The sequence below is a fragment of the Cetorhinus maximus genome, chromosome 1 (assembly GCF_964194155.1).
Source record: "Cetorhinus maximus chromosome 1, sCetMax3.hap1.1, whole genome shotgun sequence".
NCBI lineage: Eukaryota > Metazoa > Chordata > Chondrichthyes > Lamniformes > Cetorhinidae > Cetorhinus > Cetorhinus maximus.
In genome coordinates, this window is record NC_135879.1 from 76357358 (window position 1) to 76378661 (window position 21304).

Sequence of the window (21304 nt, forward strand, 5' to 3'; positions counted from 1 at the left end):
CAACAACTTTAGATCTTAAACTCCCCCTCCCCCCATCCCCACCCCGTTTCATCCCCCCCCCCCCCACCTTTTTTTTCAATAATTTATATAGATTCTTCTTTCCCCACCTATTTCCATTATTTTTAAATCTAAACTAAAACCTTGTTAGTCTTTCCACCCCACCCCCACTAGAGCTGTACTTTGAATATCCTGTCTTCCATTCTTAATTAGCACTTTTCTCAGACAAATGTCACCACCTTCGACACCTCTTTGACCCTTTTGTCTGTGACATCTTTTGATTATCTGCTCATCTCCACAATCACCACACCCTCAATGTGTCTCTTCCCCCCCCCACCCACCTTAAACCAATTTATATTTCTCCCTTCTTCTAACTATGCTTCAGTTCTGCCGAAGGGCCATGAAGGCTCGAAATGTTAACTGATTTCTTCTCCGCCGATGCTGCCAGACCTGCTGAGTTTCTCCAGGTAATTCTGTTTTTGTTTTGGATTTCCAGCATCCGCAGTAGCTTTTAGCTTTTTGTTTTTATCTTTAGTTAAACGTGACTTGCCTGTAACAAATACATGCTAGCTTCCTTTAATTAATCCACGTCCATCCAAGTCATTGTAAATTTTGTCCCAGGGTATCATTTCTAAAAGTTTCCCATCACCGAGATTAAGCTGAATGGCCAGTAGTTGCTGGGCTTAATTTGCATCTCCTTTTTTGAATTAAAGGCATTTCCAGCTAGAAATGAAAATGGATGCGGCAGTTCAGGAAAGATCCACTTGAGGGCAGTGAAGTGATGTAGTGGATGGAATATGAAACTCTAAAGGGTGGAGGAAGGTGGACATTGGAGTCAGTTCCGTGAACTGGAGTTTCAGAGCACTTGTTTTGTAAGTTAGGAGTTCTCTGGGTTGTAGGAACGCAGAGTGTCTGAGAGAAGTTTGAAGCACTGCAAGTTATGGAGTAATGACAGAGCTCCAAGAACTTTGATGGGCAGTGATTTATAGCACTTAACATTTGTTATTGAGAAGACTGGGATTTGGGATACATTCGTGCTTTGATAGCCCTGATGGATGGGGAGATGGAGTGGGCTAGATTTAATGGAGGCATTTGGAGGGAGGGTTAAAGTTTGGGAGAACAGGAGGACTGCAATTCTGTGGGAGCATTGATTATTATTTGTGCACAGTATCCCAAAAAGATAAATTTAAGTTTTGTGGGATTGGGGGTGGGGGTGAGGAGGGGGCAGCGGTTGGGTGGGGGGCGGCGGCGGAGGGTGGGGTAGGTTTAGATAATGTACTTTTTAAGGAAGGAAATCTGCCATCCTTACCTGGCCTACATGTGACCCCAGACCCACAGCAATGTGGTTGACCCTTAACTGCCCTCTGATACGGCCTAGCAAGCCACACAGTTCAAGGGCAATTAGGGATGGACAACAAATGCTGACCTTGCCAGTGACCCCACATCCCATGAAAGAATAAAGAAAAAAAGCTGAGCAATGGAAGATTCAGGGAAGAAGTAAAAGGGTAGGCGAGTAGGATTAATTTCCAATGAGACTTGAGCAATATTATGGATAAGCTCAAGCTTTTTTTGAGAACCATTTAAGTTATTATGTACTGGTTGCTGTATAAATGTTTTAACCTATGTAGAGTTGGATGATTGAGGGAATAATGTGGTGACTGAAAAACAATCCAGAACAATTGAACAGTTTTGATTTATTTCATTTTGCTGTTTCTTGATTGTTGATTTGAAAAATTATATAATTTAATTGGCTTCATGTGGTTTGATGCTTTGTGGTGAATAGTGTTCCCTACCTTTTTAGACTGGTTGATGATTTGTAGGTTAGCCTATCTGACCCCATTTCGGAAAATCAGTATGGTTTACTTGGCCCGCGACTCAAATAACTATGCTTTTTTTGATTGTGGTCGATGCAAGCTGCTATTGGAGATATTAGTAACCTTAAGTAGTCAGGTGAGCACAGTTTCATGAAGTCACAGTTGCACTGTTTGCAAAAGCAAGTCAGTTCTTCACCTTCCCCAGCAAAAATGCTAAACCACTGCAGTTTCACATGGATTCTCAAGGGTCCAAAGAACCATAAATTGTACGCACATAGTGAAACTTTGTCAATGCTCCCACCTATGTCGATGAGAAATGATTCCACTCTGTCAATCTTCAACTTACTTGCAACCAGCAGCACTATCATTCGAATGAATACTGGCTTTCCTGACACCAGCCATGTTGTCCTCATATAAAGGAGCCCACTGTGTCAGCACTCTGACCTAGTAAAGCCAAGTCTTGATGGTTTATAAGAGATCAGAATTGTTATTTAAATCTATGACTGATAACACTTGAGCACTTCCCCAGGACACCAACTGAGCACCAATATAACTACATCCATCTGCCATCAAGGTTCTCATATAATAAAATTGGAATTCTGAAAGTGCACATAAGATTCCTGGATCAGTTTGAGGTTGTTCTGTAATATAATCTGCAACTGTGTCTCGAGGTTATCTAGAATAAAAAAAGAAATTAAACTTTTTTTACTCAAAAAAAACACAATATTAAGCACAGAGTACTTTTCAATGTGGAACCAAAGAGGTGAAGAGGTTCATTTTAGTAGGAAGAAAGTGGAGAGACAATATAAAATAAAGGTTACAATTCTAAAAGGGTTTAAACCAGAGGCACCTGGGAGTATATACATCGTTAAAGGTGACAGGACAGGTTGAGAGAGCAGTTAATAAAGCATACAGAATCCTAGGCTTTATTAATAGGGGCATAGAGAATAAAAACAAGGAAGTACGTTAAACTGGTTCAGCCTCAACTGGAGTACTGCATTTAATTTTGAGCATCACACTCCAGGAAAGATTCACGAGAATGCTCCCAGAGATTAGGAACTTCAGTTACATACATAGTTTGGAGAACTTGGAACTGTCTTCCTTGGAGAAGAGAAGGTTTAGAGGAAATTTGATAGAGGTATTCAAAATCATGAAATATCTGGACAGTTTTTAATTCATTCACAGGATGTGGGCTTCGCCGGCTGGGCTAGTATTTATTGCCCATCCCTAGTTGCCCTTGAAAAGATGGAGGTGAGCTGCCTTCTTGAACCACTGCAGCCCATGTGGTGTAGGTACACCTATAGTGCTGTTAGGAAGGGATTTCCAGGATTTTGACCCAGCGACAATGAAGGAACAACGATATATTTCCAAGTCGGGATGGTGAGTGACTTGGAAGGGAACTTCCAGGTGGTGGTGTTCCCATCTGTCTGCTGCCCTTGTCCTTCTAGATGGTAGCGGTCGTGGGTTTGGAAGGTGCCGTCTAAGGAGCCTTGTTGAATTCCTACACTGCATCTTGTAGATGGTACACACTGCTGCTACTGTACATCGGTGGTGCAGGGAGTGAAGGTTTGTGGATGGGGTGCCAATCAAGCCGGCTGCTTTGCTCTGGACGGTCTAGTTTCATGAGTGCTGTGGGAGCTGCACTCATCCAGGCAAGTGGGGAGTATTCCATCACACTCCTGACTTGTGCCTTGTAGTTGGTGGACAGACTTTGGGGAGTCAGGAGGTGAGTTACTTGTCGCAGGATTTCTAGCCTCTGATCTGCTCTTGCAGCCACAGTATTTATATGGCTATTCCAGTTGAGTTTCTGGTCAATGGTAACCCCCCAGGATGTTCATAGTGCCTTTGAATGTCAAGAGGCAATGGTTAGATTTTCTCTTGTTGGAATTGGCCATTGCCTGCCTCTTGTGTGGCGCGAATGTTACTTGCCACTTGTCAGCCCAAGCCTGGATATTGTCCAGGTCTTGCTGCATTTGGACATGGGCTGCTTCAGTGTCTGAGGAGTCATGAATGGTGCTGAACATTGTGCAATCATCAGTGAACGCCCCCAATTCTGACCATATTATGGAAGGAAGGTCATTGATGAAGCAGCTGAAGATGGTTGGGCCTAGGACAATACCCTGAGGAACTCCTGCAGTGATGCCATGGAAATTAGATGATTGACCTCCAACAACCACAACCATCTTCCTTGGTGCTAGGTATGACTCCAACCAGTGGAGAGTTTTCCCCCCATTCCCAACAATTCCAGTTTTGCTAGGGCTCCTTGATGTCACACTTTGTCAAATGCTGCCTTGGTGTCAAGGACAGTCACTCTCGCCTCACCTTGGGGGTTCAGCTCTTTTGTCCATTTTTAACCAAGGCTATAATTAGATCAGAAGCTGAGTGACCCCGGCAGATCTCAAACTGAGTGTCAGTGTGCAGGTTATTGCTAAGCAACTGCCGCTTGATAGCACTGTTGATGACCCTTTCCATCACTTTACTGATGATCAAGAGTAGACTGATGGCGTGGTAATTGGCCGGGTTGGATTTGTTCTGTTTTTTGTGTACAGTACATACCTGGGCAATTTTCCACACTGCCAGGCAGACGCCAGTGTTGTAGCTGTACTGAAACAGCTTTGCTAGGAACGTGGCAAGTTCTGCAGCACATGTCTTCGGTACTCTTGCTGGAATATTGTCAGGGCCCATAGCCTTTGTAGTATTCAGTGCCTTCAGCCATTTCTTGATATCATGTGGAGTGAATCGAATTGGCTGAAGACTGGCATCTGTGATGCTGGAGGTCTCCAGAGGAGGCCAAGTTGGATCATCCACTCGGCACTTCTGGTTTAAGATTGTTGCGAATGCTTCAGCCTTACCTTTTGCACTGATGTGCAAGGCTCCTCCTCCATTATTGAGGATAGGGATATTTGTGGAGCCTCCTCCTCCAGTGAGTTGTTTAATTGTCCACCATCATTCATGACTGCAGAGCTTAGATTTGATCCATTGGTTGTGGAATCGCATAGCTCTATCTATCACTTGCTGCTTATGCTTTTTGGCACACAAGTAGTCCTGTGTTGCAGCTTCACCAAATGGTCACCTCTTTTTTAGGTATGCCTGGTACTGCTCCTGGCATGCCTTCCTGCACTCCTCATTGTATCAGGCTTGGTGGTAATGGTAGAGTGGGGAATATGCCAGGCCGTGAGATTGTGGTTGAGTACATGTCCTTTAGGGAAGGATATCTGCCGTCCTTACCTGGTCTGGCCAACATGATACTGCAGACCCACAGTAATGTAGTTGACTCTTAAATGCCCTCTAAACAAGGGCAATTAGGGATGGGCAACAAATGCTGGCTAAGCCAGCAAGGCCCACGTCCCAAGAATGAATAAAAAATAATTCTGTTGCTGCTGATGGCCCACAGCACCTCTTGGATGCCCAGTTTTGAGTTGCTAGATCTGTTTGAAATTTATCCCATTTAGCACGGTGATAGTGCCACATGACACGATGGAGGGTATCCTCACTGTGAAGACTGGACTTCGCCTCTGTACAGTGTTCACTCTTACCGATTTTGTCATGGACAGATGCGGCAGGCAGGTTGTTGAGGATGAGATTAAGTATGTTTTCCCTTCTTGTTGGTTCCCTCACCACCTGTTACAGACCCAGCCTAGCAGCTGTGTTCTTTAGGACTCGGCCAGCTCGGTCTGTGGTGGTGCTACCAAGTCACTCTTGACGATGGACACTGGAAGTCCCCCACCCAGAGTACATTCTGCACCATCGCCACCCTCAGTGCTTCCTTCAAGTGATGCTCAACATGGAGGAGCATAGATTTATCAGCTGAGGGGGGATGGTATGTGGTAATAAGCAGGAGGTTTCCTTGCCCATGTTTGATCTGATGCCATGAGACCTCGTGGGGTCCGGAGTCGATACTGAGGGCTTCTCGGGCAACTCCCTCCCGACTGTATACCGCTGTGCTGCCACCTCTGCTGGGCCTGTCCTGTCAGTGATGGTGGTGGCTGGAACATGATCTTGTAAGGTATGATTCTGTGATTATGACTATGTCAGTCTGTTGCTTGACTAGTCTGTGAGACAGCTCCCCCAATTTTGGCATAAGTCCCCAGATTTTAGTTAGGAGGGAGGGACATGTTCATAATGGGGGAAAAGAAATTCTGAGGCTGTGGAAGATAAAAACGAGCATGTACTTTTTATTTACTTAAGTTTTGCTTCCTTAGTGTCATTTCTTTGATTTGCTTTGCACACAAAGTAAAGAAATAAACTTGTTTCAAAAATAGTCTTTCACCTTCAAAAATCTCTGAAAATGTTTTCCTGAATATCTCCCATTTTTCTATTTTTGTTTTCTGAAAATTACTTTCTAAAATAAGTGTAACTTTATTAAAGATAATTACTGTTGGTACTTTATATTCTGCACAACTCAATTTCCAAATTAGTGGGTTGAGCAAGAATAGATAGCTTAAAATTTTCATGAACAGTTTAATGTCATGCAAATTTTCCAACTAATGTATCTAATATCATGTAAAATAGTAATGGACCACAAGTTAAACAGAAGAATTTTGCCTATGGCTTCACCACGAGGTGGCAACATTTATCTTAACACAAAGTTAATACTTCCTTCTTTCTAATGAAATGCTCAGCCTCCTTTCATCAGCCATCACTGCAGGCACAACTGTGACTGTGAACTCACCATGCAGGGAATTAAAGGCATGAATACTGCTCCTACTACTCCTTACCCAGCAAGTTGCAACACCATTGTGTGCACGCAACCTCATTGATTTATTTGTGTCTGAGTAGACTATTATTGCTCATGCTTTAAAGAGGATTTTGAGAATGCATTATATAATTATTGATTGATTTGCCCTGGTAACGGTGACTACTGAAATTAGCAATAACATCAATTGTGACATCATGGATAGTACTTCAGTACTGGGCTTTGATTCATAGTGCATAAACCTAAATCTGACACATCACTTTTGATTTTCGCAAAAAGTAGTATTGACTAATCAGTAATCTCAGTACATTACATTGTACATATATAGAGGTAGATTTTTGTCTTTGAAGCACAGAAATTAAAATTTGGCAGAGAGGAACTCATGCTGAATTTGGAGCCTGCCCAATTTTCCTCCCATTAATTTAAATGGAAGTAAAATTGGCCAGGCTGTGCTCCATGCTGTGTTCCGCTCCTTTCTCTGCTCTGCAAAGGTGCTGGATTATGCACATACAATAACGCCAAAAAACTACCCCATAGTACCCTTATTCTTGGCAAGAATTAGGCATTATGTCACAGCAGCGAAATATCTGAACACCTGAGAAAGGACAAATGAAGATGGCTAACGGCAAAAAGGTTCAAGACTTGGCGCTAAGAAGAAATTTTCCATATTAGAGTAAATTGTACTGAGTGAACGGAAAGTTTGATTGGCCAAATTACCTTTCTTATTACATGCTTCCTTATATGACAGTGTGTTGGATTTTATCAGCAGGTCATTGCTAACATTTACAGTCTCCTGGATCAAGACCTTCCTAGTCGGCCAGGTAGGCATACTTTCCCAGTGGCCGTCAAGGTAACCATAACACTGAATTTCTTTGCCTCTGACTCCCTCCAGGGGTTTGCTGATGAAATCTTTAGGATTTCGCAACCTGCTTCCCACAAGTCTATCTCCCAGGTGACCAATGTCATGTTTGTCAGGACAGCCACTTACATCCACTTTGCTACTGATGAGAACAATTAGAATGAGATTTATTGTAGTGGCTGGATTTACACAGGTGCAGGGAGTCATAGACTGCATACACGTGGCAGTCAAGGTACCTTCCGATTATCCAGGAATATTTATCAATTGAGAAGGATCCACTCCATCAATGTTTACTGGTATGCGACCACTGGAAGGTAATCAGGCATATCCATGGATGATATCCTGGAAGCTGCCATAGTGCCTTCATTCTCCACAAATCAGGTCTCCTACAGACCTTTGCAACTTCCAACAGAGTTAGCAAATGGCTCCTTTGACTGATGTTGCCTGTGAGAAAGCCTTCAACTGATGAACAGGAATGTTACATCTGGAGTGACATGAGCACAAGAGCGTCTAAAGAGCAAGCCACTGGGTTATTGGAGATCCTATTTAGGTGCCTGGACAGATCTGGCTTTTAGAATGAACCAGCAAAGGTATTCCGAATGATGGTGGTCTGCTGTGCCTTACACAACATAATGCTACAAGAGGAGGATGGTGATGAGCACTCTGCATCTTCTGAGGGGAAAGAGCCTGATGTAGTCAGACTATCTGCAGCTACTAACCTAGCTGCCAGGGATGCCCATGATGGGATCATATATGCGCAATTCAGCTAACCTGAGTGTCTGAAGCTTTATGGCACATCAATACTGACCCCAGTGCCACCCCACCACCCCATAATACTCCCACAGTCAATGATCCTTCCATCCCATTGTTCATCTTCATCTCTGGTCATCCTGTTTTCCCCAAGGCTGATAGGCATTTGGCAGATATATGCAGCAATGGGGATGGCTGGGCAATAGGGGTTTGAAATAAGGTTTATTGTTACTTTAATATTTACAATAAAATTGACCAGTGATGTACTTGCAAACACGTGTGTTTTTCCTTGTGAAACTACAAAGTCTTTCTCATTGCTTTCCTATTACTCCTACATAGTGCAACTCCTGTAGCATCAGGGAAACTACAAACAGGCTGCTCATTCCTCTGCTCTGACAGCTGAGATGCCCATAGGTGACATCCTCTGGGCTTTGGAGCCCATTAGGACCCTTCCATAGATTACCCCACCTGCATTTGTGCAGGGACAGACTCAACCATCGGCTTAGGAGACATCAAGTAGAGCTCTGAATCGGGATGGGAGAATTGTTCATGGGCGAAATGGGAATGCCTTGAGTCCACACCTCCACGTGCCCTTTCTCTCCCTTCCTTCTCATAGCTCACCTTTTCTTCCCTGTTAGCCAAGAACTGGAGAACAGCTTGCTGCATTTCAGTGAAGTGCTGAATGGCCAAGTGGAGATTTTCCTCCATCATGTTTCAACTGGCAAACTGAGTGTGCAGGCCATTGGTGAGGGCCAGCATACATTCAGTGGCCTGCCATGCCTGATGCTCCATGCCAATAGTTACTCTCCCATGGAGATGGCAATGAGGACCATGGCCTGCAATACTGTGGCACTCGTGCTAGAGATGAGCTCCTCCAATTGCATGCAGTGCCTTTGGAAATGCTGACAGACCCAGCATCTGCGTCCATTGGGCAAAGCTTGCCTTAAATGCTCCATCAAGCTGTGTGTATCTGAGCTGATGGAGGGCGTGCGTTAGTCACGTGACAGTGTTTCCTCATAATGAGAGACCACCCCTGAGCACTCCTCAACCTCCTTCCCCCATCAGCTCTTGCATCATCCTTGAAGGACCAGTGGGAGGTTAACAAGTGAATTAGAATTGACAAGGGGAAAAAGTTCAAGTTAACATTGTGCAGATCATCATACTTTAGTTACCGGTGACCATCAACTCAACATGAGTGAATGTTAGTGTGCCATATGTCTGTATGATATCCAATTCTGTTTGAGAGGCTCCCATCTCTGCATTTCCCATGGCCATATGCTCCATCACCCTGCTGATCTCCATGGCCGCCTGATCTGCATTGGTGAGGGCCATGAATGGAGGCTGCCCTTGCCTCTCTGTTGCTTCCTGAAGTTCTGTGCTCTCTCCTGCAAGGAGAGAAACCAGAGAGTTATGGCAGTAAGAAAAGGAATGTTTTGAAAGTGTGGAGGGTAATTGTGAGAGATGGTTGTGAGATGACAAGATGAAAATGCAGATGAGGAAGTGAGGAGGTGTCGAGAGAGAGGAATGAGCGGAGCTGCAAGGATTGATGGTCTGAGGACTGTTGTACACGAGAATGCTGGGGAAGTCAGAGTGAGGTTGTTGCCATTTGAATGTGGGATGCCACTCACCTTTCCTGCCATTATGAGGTATTTGAGGTCACCTTTTTCAGTACTGTATTTATGTACAAAGTAACACACTCCTGCTGCTGTTGCTCTCAGCCACTTCAAACCATACCTGCTTGACTTCAGAAGCTGGCCTATTACTTCCATCTGTTGGGAACAGTGTTTCTCTAAGGGCCGCCATGGCCTCACAGCTTCACAGCATGACCTACAGGGATGATTCAGAAAACCAGAGGGCAGCTTTTCCAGAGTAAGCATCTATCATTGCGTTGCTCTCATCTTTTTAGCCACTCCTCTAATGGATGCATCCTGCCAGGGTCCTTACTGAATATTGAGCCTTTAACTGTCAAGTGTGGGTCGTCATCACATGTGTCCTCTGCAATTGGTCAGGAAACCCAGAAGTGGGATGCTAATGCAGTAGCTGAGTTAAACCATGGCAAAGCCCACTCCAGCAACTTTCAGGTTCCCAATCCACTGGTGGCCTCCCCTACTGCAAGCAGGTCTAAACATTAAAATTTTGATCATTGTATGGTGCAAATTATTTCCAGTTGTATTGATGCAGGCTGGGAATTTTGTTCCTTACAGACGTGCTTGGATTGCACTGCCCTGGGAATTAAAAGCACAGGTGATTGCTGGGAATTGTAGTTGTTAGGTGCCAGTGCTGACTTTGGCAAGAGTTATGAACTTGAGAACTATGTGAAAGAGTCACAGACCTCGGATGGAAAAATGAAAAAGTTGGGCACTTTGGAACTGAAGGCCTAGTCATACTCCACTGGTGTAAGTGAGGCAGACTGTGGACCAGTGGTCCTTTCTTTCCTAACCTCACTAGAATATCCAGGGTTACGGTAAGGTCAACTGTTTAGTATCCTGCCTCTTACAAGAGGCAGCAGCAGGACGTGTGATGTTACTGAACCACTCTTTGGCAGATAAGGCCAACTACTCTTCTGAACACCTTTTTTTTTAAAGAGGCTGTTGTTATACACAAGTTCCAGGCTCAACGCAAGACCTGGACAAACCAAGCAGGTCTTACTTTCATCAATTAGCTGACCTGCATAATAACATTTGGGTTCCTGCGTGATTGTGCATTCAAGGCTGAGAACACTTCTCTCCTACACATCCCCTGAAACACCATAGCCCATGCTTGGGTTGGATGGAAGTTTCAACTGCCCCAGGCCTCTGTGAAATGGAACAGCAGGATTGTGAGCAGGCAGCCACTGTTCCCAGGGCTCACGAGTGTATCTATTTTCAATAGTCCTTTGAAACCAGACTTGCACCCCAGAGCTGCCATGGGGACAGAGATTTTATGGCCTCATGCAATCAACTAAAAATGTGAGTGTAATGGATAGTTTAATTATTCCATTTTAAGTGTTATTTTTATAACAGTCTTATTGTTTAACAAGCCTTATTTTCAGAAGCAAGTGATTGGCTTAGTTGAAAATACAGAATGGCAGATGAAAGGTTTTTCAAGAAATGTTTGGAGCAATGCGAATAACTTTGCTTTTGCTCTTTGCATTGATGGATGTTACCAGCTGCCAATTTTTGATTTGAAGATTTTGCAATTGATAATTAATAGTTTGCATTGTTGATTGGATGATTTTTGTAGCTGCTGCATGATCACAAAATGTTATTTAACCAGGTGCATATATGACATTGCCACAAGTATTATACCAGGTGTGGTATTTCCCACCCGGCTACTGTCTCAGGCTGCTACCTGTTTACACTATTTGTTATATTTTTCATTTCTAGATTTTTTAATTACATTTTTGATTAAGGATTCCAATATTTTTCCTTACAGTCGACATTTCACTAACTAACCTATAAGTTAGTATAATTAGCTCAGTCTGTATTTTTTCATTGGTACTTACCGATTTATTTATATTTTAAGAAAATGAAATTACAGCTAATGAAGTGTTCAGTGTGAAGCTCACGTATGTTTCTTGGATTGTGTCACATAAACAAGTGCACAAGTATAAATTTTATATTATCTATTAATTGATTTATTAGTTGATTAGTTGACATTGCTTGCTGCTGGTAAGGTGAAGAATGCATTAGCCCATAGGTCTGAATTTTACAGGCCACCCATGGACAAAAAAGCAGGTGGTTCAAACCATAAATTAGGGTGCTGTGTTATTGTGTGTTACCTGCACCCGCCCACTCCTACCGACTTTCGCCCCCAACACGATTTTACGAGCAATGGAAGAGGGGTTGTGTGGGTTATCCGCTCGTGACCCAATTGAGGCCCCAAGTGGGCAATTAATGCCCAATTAAGGGCCTCATCCCACCACCACTCTGATTTAACAGATGCGGGAAAGGCCAGCGCTTAGCATGCAGCCCGGCAGGTTTAACCCTGCAGGCTGCTGGACAGTTAAGGGAGTGGGGGTCCCTCTTGCCGGGCCTTTGGTGTCACCTCTTTTGCTGCCAGTCCTCCAATTGGCCAGCAGTTCTATGAGCCGGAACTTCCTCCTGGAGATGAACTGAAGTTCTGCCTCATACTAATTAAAGGTGTTATGATCACAGTCGATGTTAAGTGCTGCACAAACCAAATTGCAGAGGGAAACTTGGCTGACAGGCCACACCCTTTTTTTAATATTCTGAAAACGAGAAGAAAAAGTATTCATCTCAGCAGCAAGAAGTCCAGTAACACATTTGAGATTTTAAAAATTAAAAGTAGAAGTTTTATTAACAAGAATAAAAGAAAACATAAGCATACACAATTACAGTTGCAGTTAAAAATTAGTTTTACAAAATATTCCCCCAAAAAGACACTCTACTTGGTCAGACCCACAAGTAAACACCTTCTAGGCCACACTCCCTTATAAATGTTTAACTATAATAATCCAGTAGTATTACCCGAGGCAAACTTTTTAATAGAGGCATACCACATGACCTCTTAAACTCTCTCCCACTCTGCTGTGGAAATCCAGAACTTCAGAACAAGACTGCTTGTTGCAGCCCTAGACTTTTCTGGCTTGATTGGATGGCTGATTCACACTGCATCTTCTCCCAGCCTAGAACTGTTTCCAGGAGATCTTCCTCACACAGCCAATAGCCTACAGCTAACAGCTCCCGGCTATCAACTACCTTAAGCTTTCCACAGTAACTCTAAAATAACGCTTTCCCCTTTTTGTCTTCGGTTCTATTGTCCTCACGCCTCTTTGAAATTCAAACCCTTCCAAATATAAAATCCTTCATGTTTCTATTTTGTCTCTGCTTTTGGGTCAATAAAATATCATATACCCTCTTCTGTTTACTTATGGAACTCCTGCAAAATGCAAATATGTTTTTTGTTACCTCTAGTTTCCCTTTAATATTCAAACAAATGCCCAACTTATCTAAAAATGCAGCCTCCTTCACAGAATAACGTAACATTCCCCAAAAATATTTAGAAAAATAACATCCATTCTCACAAAGGGCTATCACCTTTTAACCCTAAATGCTAGGTAATTATTTTAATCATATCATCCTTACAAAACCCTACTTTTATTTCTTTCTTCTGCTATTATTTGAAATCCTTGATTAAAGCTATGCTATGAGAGTTAGCAGATAAATAGACAAAAAGGGGAAAAAGTTATTTTAGAGTTACTGTGGAAAGCTTAAGGTAGTTGATAGCTGGGAGCTGTTAGCTGTAGCTGTGGGCTATTGGCTGTGTGAGGAAGATTTCCTGGAAACAGTTCTAGGCTGGGAGAAGATGCAGTGTGAATCAGCCATCCAGTCAAGCCAGAAAAGTCTAGGGTTGCAACAAGCAGTCTTTTTCTGAAGTTCTGGATTTCCACAGCAGAGTGGGAGAGAGTTTAAGAGGTTCCAGTGAAGCTCAACGCAAACTGGAGGAACAGCACCTCATCTTCCGACTAGGCACTTTACAGCCTTCCGGACTGAATATTGAGTTCAACAATTTTAGATCATGAACTCTCTCCTCCATCCCCACCCCCTTTCCGATCCCCCCGTTTTTTTCCCCAATAATTTATATAGATTTTTCTTTTCCCACCTATTTCCATTATTTTTAAATGTATTTCCATCCATTGTTTTATCTCTACCTTTTAGCCTTTTTCAATTCCTTCATCCCACCCCACCCCCACTAGGGCTATCTGTGCCTTGCTTGTCCTGCTTTCTACCCTTAATTAGCACATTCCTTAGATAATATCACCACCTTCAACACCTCTTTGGCCTTTTGTCTGTGACATCTTTTGGTTATCTCCACCTATCACTGGCTCTACTTGTCCCACCGCCCCCACCTCTTAAACCAGCTTATATTTCACCTCTCTTCTATTTTTACTTAGTTCTGTTGAAGGGTCATTCGGACTCGAAACGTTAACTGTGTTCCTCTCAGCAGATGCTGCCAGACTTGCTGAGTTTTTCCAGGTATTTTTGTTTTTGTTTTGGATTTCCAGCATCCGCAGTTTTTTGCTTTTATTTCAAATAATCTATTGGTTACATTTTCTACTCCCAGAAAAGTCTTAGCAATAGTCAACGCCATTTTTGAGTTCCAACCATATACTTCACAGCAAATCAAGCTCCTATGCCCAGTGCCTCCATAAACTAATTTCTTTAAGGATTCACAGATCCCACTTAAATTCGGAGTTTGGATTCTGGATGAGCCCCCACTTTGTTACAATCGCAGCTGATGTTAATACTGGACAAGTCAGATCCCAGAGTGAAACCTGGCTTCGTGGATCCTAACTTTTTTTTTAGAAATTATGGAGAAAAGTTACTGAAGAAATTCTCAGGGGTCTGCTGATGAACTTTTAACACGGTAGAATATTTATTAAACAAGAAAAAATGAACTATATTACATCAGACACAAGAGGTTGGAAAGATCTGAATACAAACACAAGAAGATGATTCAATTATTCACCATTCCTTCACCCCAGCAATATCTTTAAAGATGCATAAAAAAATCAAAAAGATAAAACAATTTACAATATTTATTCTTATACCCTAATGTTCAGGTTAAGAATGAGGTACATATGAATTAACAGGCGAACTGTGGTCAGACACACCACACTCCAAAGTAAATGATAGATGTGACCTAAGCAGATTCTCAGCAACCCACCTAGATGTTTGTCACATTACGAGTCAACCAATCTCACTGAAACTTCGTCTTTCTCACGAGGGTTTCGAATCTCCACGTTTGAAGATCTCGCCTTGGAATTCTTTCCAAATGTCACTCCCATTCAGCTGGCTTCAACAGTGGTCCACCTCGCAGGGTTTCAACCTCGCCTTCAGGAATTCCTTTCTCCTGGATTTCGGAGTACACTCAAAACATCACCTTGCAAGCACAATTTCAAATCCTCAGCTGTGCCAAACAGAGCATCGCTGCTGCAAAAAGCCTGCAGTGTTATGATCCCAGCTGAGGTTACCCCTGGACAAGCCTGATCCCAAAGTGGAACCCAGCTTGATAGATCCTAACTCTGTTTGTTTAGATATGTGGAGTGTAACTACTGAACAGAGTCACAGGAGTCCACTGATGAACTTCTAACAAAAGAATAAAACATTTATTAAACAAGAAGAGATGAGCTATATTATAATACTCCTTTACCCACAACTATACCTTTACAGATATATACAGATTTGTAAGGATAACACAAGTTACAAAAGCTATCTTATACTCTAATGTCCACAGTAAGTACACAGTCTATGTACCAATGGGCACCCGGTGTTTGACACACCAACCCTGAAACTAAGTAACAGATGCCACCTCACCCAGATGCTATGGATCTCTCCTTAACTCCTCCCAGACACTTGTCACACCATGGGCCAGCCGGTCTCACTGTACTCCATCCTTCACATGAGGGTTTCTGATCTCCACTCTTCAAGACCTTGCCTTGGAATCTTCTCCCAAACCAACGCTTTCTTTCAGATGCCTTCTGCAAGGGTTCACCTCTAGGGTTTTGAACTCTGCTTTTGATGTTCCTGTCCCCTGGGTCACCACACGCATTCAAGCTATCTTCTATGCACCCTCTCTCACTAACTCAGCCATCAACAGTACCATTGCTTCATGTGCCCATAGCAAAGAGTTACAGATCTTGATTTGTCTCTTTGGACCTTCTTGCAAGCTGTTCTTGCTTTAAATCTGCTTTTTGTGGCTTTTGTCTCTTTAAATATGAAGCTTGAAGCCTTTGTCTCTGCCCCTCACTTTTAACTTCACTTATCAGGACCTTTTTCCAAGTTCCTATCCTTCCTTTGACTAGAAAGTCTGCTTGGGACTTTCCCCTATTTAACCCCTCTGGATTCTTGGGGTTTTTCTTTAGCTTGGGACTGGTTATCTGGCCCCTTTGCTCCAGTCTCTCCTGGCATCTACTTTCAAAACCAACTGCTGTTTCTAGCTTTTGTGTGTATGTCTGTGGGAGGAGCCTGCCTCTCTGGACCCCTGTTGCTAGGCAACAGCCCAATTCTTCCACCCTTGTTTGTTTACCTTAGCTGCAACCGTCGTAAAAACCTCATTAGAAATGCAGGTACCTTTTTAAGAGTGAAACTAAAACTCAATTTGACCATTCTTAACACACACATACAGAAATACAAATCAAACTTAAAATTTAAAGCTAAAACTCATTCCTAACGCCTACAAATACCAATGTAATTTACTTAAGCTATCTGTATTTCCTAACAGCAGTAAGGAGTCACCAACCTTTGGCTACCTCCTCGAATCTTCAGGGCTTCTTTTAAGCCCGTTTCACTTTAAGTCTGCTCCTTACAGCTCGCTCTTTAATTCAAAGCTTATTGCTCTGCTCCTTTCTTTTAAGTTGACTTCTTGGGCCTCTTTCTGATCCCTGTCCCTGTCTGGGACTTTCTTCTGGGACCTCTCCCTATCCCCCTCCTGTATTCTGCCCGCTGGGACATACTCAGCACAATGGCGCTCCGTTATCAGGTCTCTTGACCGTTTTGTGCTGCTCTACTTATTTTCCTCTGCGCAGACGTGCAGGGCCGGTTCCCGGAAAAGGAACGTAAAAGACATGAACTGCACGTGTGGCCGTTTCCTGGCCAGCACATGCACGGAATGCCCAAGGCTCACTGGGAACTGGAGCCCCCACCTCTGAAGGTAAGTATTTGAATTTCATCACATTCTGTTTTTTTGAAATGTGATTGATATTGTCAGCCAAGTGATTGCATACATTGTGGCATCTGTATCAATTAAGTTACTTAACAAACAGAAAATTGTAGTGTATTTATATTGGAGCTCTGTTTACATCCCATCCCTCTGAGGTTCAATAACCATGAAATGTAAATTCATTTTCTTTGCAAATTGTGAAGTGCCTGATTAAGTTAGACAGTGCGTGGTGTCTGGAAGAACATTCAGTGATTACTCGCATAGATCAGTGAACTGTATTTTGTTGTCTTAACCCTTGCACTACTGTACAAACAGGAACTCCAAACTGTTGACACAAATGTGGTAACTGGCACAATGAACTAATCCACATATTCACTGAAATGCTAAACCACAGTCTGAAGTTATTTTAATAAAACAGTTCTTTCCTTTCAGACATAAATAGCAAATTTGATTTTTTTCTTTAAATTTCGACATTTTTTTTAGTTTACTCTGACATTTACCTACATACGGTTACTGTATTCACAGTTTGCTTTCAAATTCTGTTTGCAATAAGTCTAGAACTAGGATCCACAAAAGAGAAAAAAATGAAGAGGAAAACTATCTCCTACACCCACATTAATATGAGTTATATTTACAAGTACTGCTGCCACATGCTGAGTGGGGAAGGATGATGGGATGCAGCGAGACTTGCTACTTTTGTATTACTACTTTTTAATATTTTAAAATATAAAATGATTATTTGAAGTAATGTGCTTTTCTACTGTCTTGTACAATACAATACAATACGTATAAGTTGGAGTCTACGATTCTCATTTGTTTAGTGCATTTTCAATTTCTGGCAGGCCAACATCATGTGAATGAGATCAAAGAGAAGCAAAGCTGATCAAAGATTGAATCAGTCTGCATTCCTGGTCCCATTAACTCTAACATAGGATGTAGAAAATTTATTATGGATGAAAAATATTTTCTCTTGTAAATAGCAAAATATGAAAATGTGTGACATGACTATGAATAAATTTGGTTGCTTTTGGAATGTACGTATGTTCTGGTAGAAGAAAATTACCGACAGACTGAGGCATGATTAAGTAACAGCTGCTGTAATTACTCTGGGTTATTTTTCTCCCTCTCTGTCTGGTTCATTTGAACTTTATCAAGATGGTTTAAGTTTGCAGCTCTACATATGGCCCAGTTTAAATTTTGTAAGGTGACTGCTTTCACAACCAGTAAGTCATCTGTGGCCAGTACAGCATCTGTGTGGCATTACTGAATCCTAGTTATTGGTTATTAGACTCTTATACACTGGACATAGGTATCAGAAACAGCTTTTTTATCTTGTTAAATCTTCAGTAATGGCATCACAATCATTAATTCTCCCGTGCAAACTATACTGAGGGCAACAAGAGTACTGATAGTTCACACACACACACACATGGACCTTGCAGGTATACCAGACAGAGAGAGAAAAACGGATAGGTAGATAGACCTATAAATACAGGCACAAAATCTGTATCTATAAAGGAAATAAAGGACACAATATTGAAATAATATACTTATCTTTGTGAAATAAAGGGGGGTCTGGCGACATCACGTGAGACATTTACAAGGATCACGTTTTGAAGGAATTACGATTACATAGACTTTGTGATTTCCAGTCCATTCACATGTCCATGATTTAACAAGATGTATTTCTTGTGCCTCTGCTTAGACCATCAGATGACTCTGAATATATTATTTCAATATTACGTGTAGGTTTCTTTTAGTATATTGTTATGTAAATTCCAACTAATTATTTTAAGAGTACAGTTTAATATTAGGAACCTAATCTGGTGATTAGGTTTTTCTTGTGTTTTATGATCATTCCAAGGATCCATTTGTGTTATTTCTAAATTACATAATTCAGAAAAGGAAGAAAATTTGTGGGAAAAAATTATGACGTTTTTATTAAAAAACCAGAAGTTGGAACTCGAGTAACAAAAAAGAGCTCAGCTTGATGGAAAATATAAAAAGTTATATGCAGAAAATGAATCTGTAATATTAACGCTTTGAAAATTACCTAATATCTTTGACAAAGAGGAAATGAGCAATTTTCCAAGTCATTGGGAAACGATGACGTCTCTCATGACTTCTGACTTTTTTCCAATTGCTGTAGTGCAATTGCAGACTGGGTCTTGTTTACCTACTGTCTTGTGTGTTTCTGTCTAGCAATCTTAACTAGAAAGTACATGCAACTGTCTTTTTTCCCATTTACAGAATAACTTTACATGTAAAGTTTGGGTTTCTAACCATCATAACAGTTTGTATTTGATAACATGCAATAGCTGTTTCCAGATGGTCTGCTTCAGTCACCATTAGAGTGAACTAACTGTTAAAAGTACTGCTTACAAGAGGATACGCCAAAAGATTTTTTCAACATTCAGCTGAACCTTCTGCATCTAGTTTTACAGTCCTTGAGGAAAACATTTTCAGCCATCCTATTAAAATATCATCTACATGTTTTTTCCTCTGCCAGAAGGAATTGATATTTGCTCACATGCATCCAAATTCCTGTGGGTTTTAATTTATCAGAATAAATGAACTCTTTAGAAAAATGCCAGAACAGCATTTGTGCCTAGAAATAAATTTAGATTTTACAGGAGAAACATAATTTGGTTTAGTTTCAACCTAAAGTAATCTCCCAGAAATATTGTGTTTATGTTTTTTTAAAAAAGCTTATGCCATCTAGTTCCACTGGAAAGGACCCATTTTAATTGTGCAGGCAACAGATCCTCAGACCTGCCATTGCACTGAGCAAAGATTAGCATCTTTCCCAGTGCTGTATGCAATCCTGACATTGAGTACAGTTTTAAAAGTTTCCACTGGGACTCGAAGTTCCAAGTTCAGTTCGTTTGTAAGTCATCCAAGTAGGTCTTTTTTGGTTGAAGAAATCAACATGGCAGATTTTAGGCAGGCTGCTCTCTTATTTTGAAAAGTTGCACTTTCTCCAGTAGGGTGAGAAGAAATAAGAAATCATGTCCTGGAACCTTACATGAGGCCAGTCAAGTGCATATTTTGCTCCAGGACAAAGAGCTGATTCAATGACTGGGTGCTTTCAACAAAGAGCGATTCTCACTCGGAGCTTTCATATATCCAGCCCTCATTTGTCATAGTTTGCCCTAAGTCATGTTGAGTCCCTATTAATTACTAAAATAAATAAGGCTTAATCCTGGTTATTGCACTTGGTCACTTTATGTATACCTCAAGCATAATAGCTCCAGCTTTTAAAAGTGCGCTTCTGATTGGGTATCATGCAAATTTGGTGCGCTTTGAAAATGTGGGAATGCTTTACCCAAATTATGCAACAAATTTCCAATTGTTGTCAGTTGCATCCCATTGTTACGGGATCTTACAAAATGTAATCCAATGTGATTCTTTATTTGTTTTAACAGATTTGCTGTGTTCCACAATGTTAGAATACCACGGGAAAATCTACTAAACAGAACCGGGGATGTGATGCCCGAAGGAACTTATGTAACTTCATTCAAGGTGCAATATAATAGCCATGAATACCCCTGTAAATTTATAATTGTCCTTGACTTTATTGCAGCAGTATTTAAATATTTCCTAATGTCACATAGCGGCTGATAAAGAAATGATGGGTGGCCAAAGCCCTGATGCACATCATACAAAAATTTCCCATGTTATAAGGTGTGGGGGATCTACTGTGTCTCTCCATTATGCATAACTCATCAAAATACTCTTTACAGCCTAGAATATTATACGTGTGATCAGAAATGGTGAACGGGCTGAGTGCCTGTTTGAAAAGGCCACTGTTAGATATGTTATTCCATTCAACTAGGTCTATGCAATGCTGTGTTTCTTAGCAACTGGTTGTTTTTGCTTGTAATTGTCTTGCTGAATGTGTCAATGATTGTAAGACTATAGCTACTATAGATTAAGTATTTAGTATCCAGTTGGAGGTATTCCTTTGAAGACCCTCTATCAGCACATTCTGAAGAGTAAAAGGGTGACCATAGACATATAGGCATTTCAAATCGTGCCTTAGAAAGACATCATATTTAGAACCACATTCAAGGAGCTATTGAGGGTTATTTTCAATTCTTACAGTGCTGGAATGGTACTTTGTAGCTGTTAAAATTCTATTTTTTATTTCCTTTTAGGACCCTAGTCGTCGATTTGGCGCGTCTCTTGGTGCACTATCTGTTGGTAGAGTGTCAATCACAGGGATAACGATAGTTAATCTTAAATTAGGCTTGACAATTGCTATTCGCTATTCTGCAGTACGTCGTCAATTTGGACCAACAGATCATGAAGAAATACCAGTGCTTGAATATCAAATGCAGGTACATGCCAATGTTAAGTATGATGAGGAACAACCATCTATTGTACTAAGTATAGATGGAATTAAAATATGATCCTTTTTTTTCTTATTCTAGCGAGGCATTTTTCTATATTAAAAATGTTATTTAAAAACAAGTTGTTATCATAATTGCCATTGTTGTCTACATAAAGAATGCAGCATTTAAA

At 41.4% G+C, this 21304-nt stretch overlaps 1 protein-coding gene across 3 annotated transcripts in view; it reads left to right on the plus strand.

Annotated features, from left to right (window-relative positions):
- Window positions 1-21304, plus strand: part of acox3 (acyl-CoA oxidase 3, pristanoyl) — a 216671-nt gene that overhangs the window by 43553 nt on the left and 151814 nt on the right. For all 3 annotated transcript variants that reach the window (XM_078542581.1, XM_078542599.1, XM_078542590.1), the window contains exons 8-9: window positions 20206-20302; window positions 20938-21120. In XM_078542581.1, the coding sequence (XP_078398707.1) occupies window positions 20206-20302; window positions 20938-21120 (280 nt within the window). The remainder of the gene's footprint in view (window positions 1-20205; window positions 20303-20937; window positions 21121-21304) is intronic.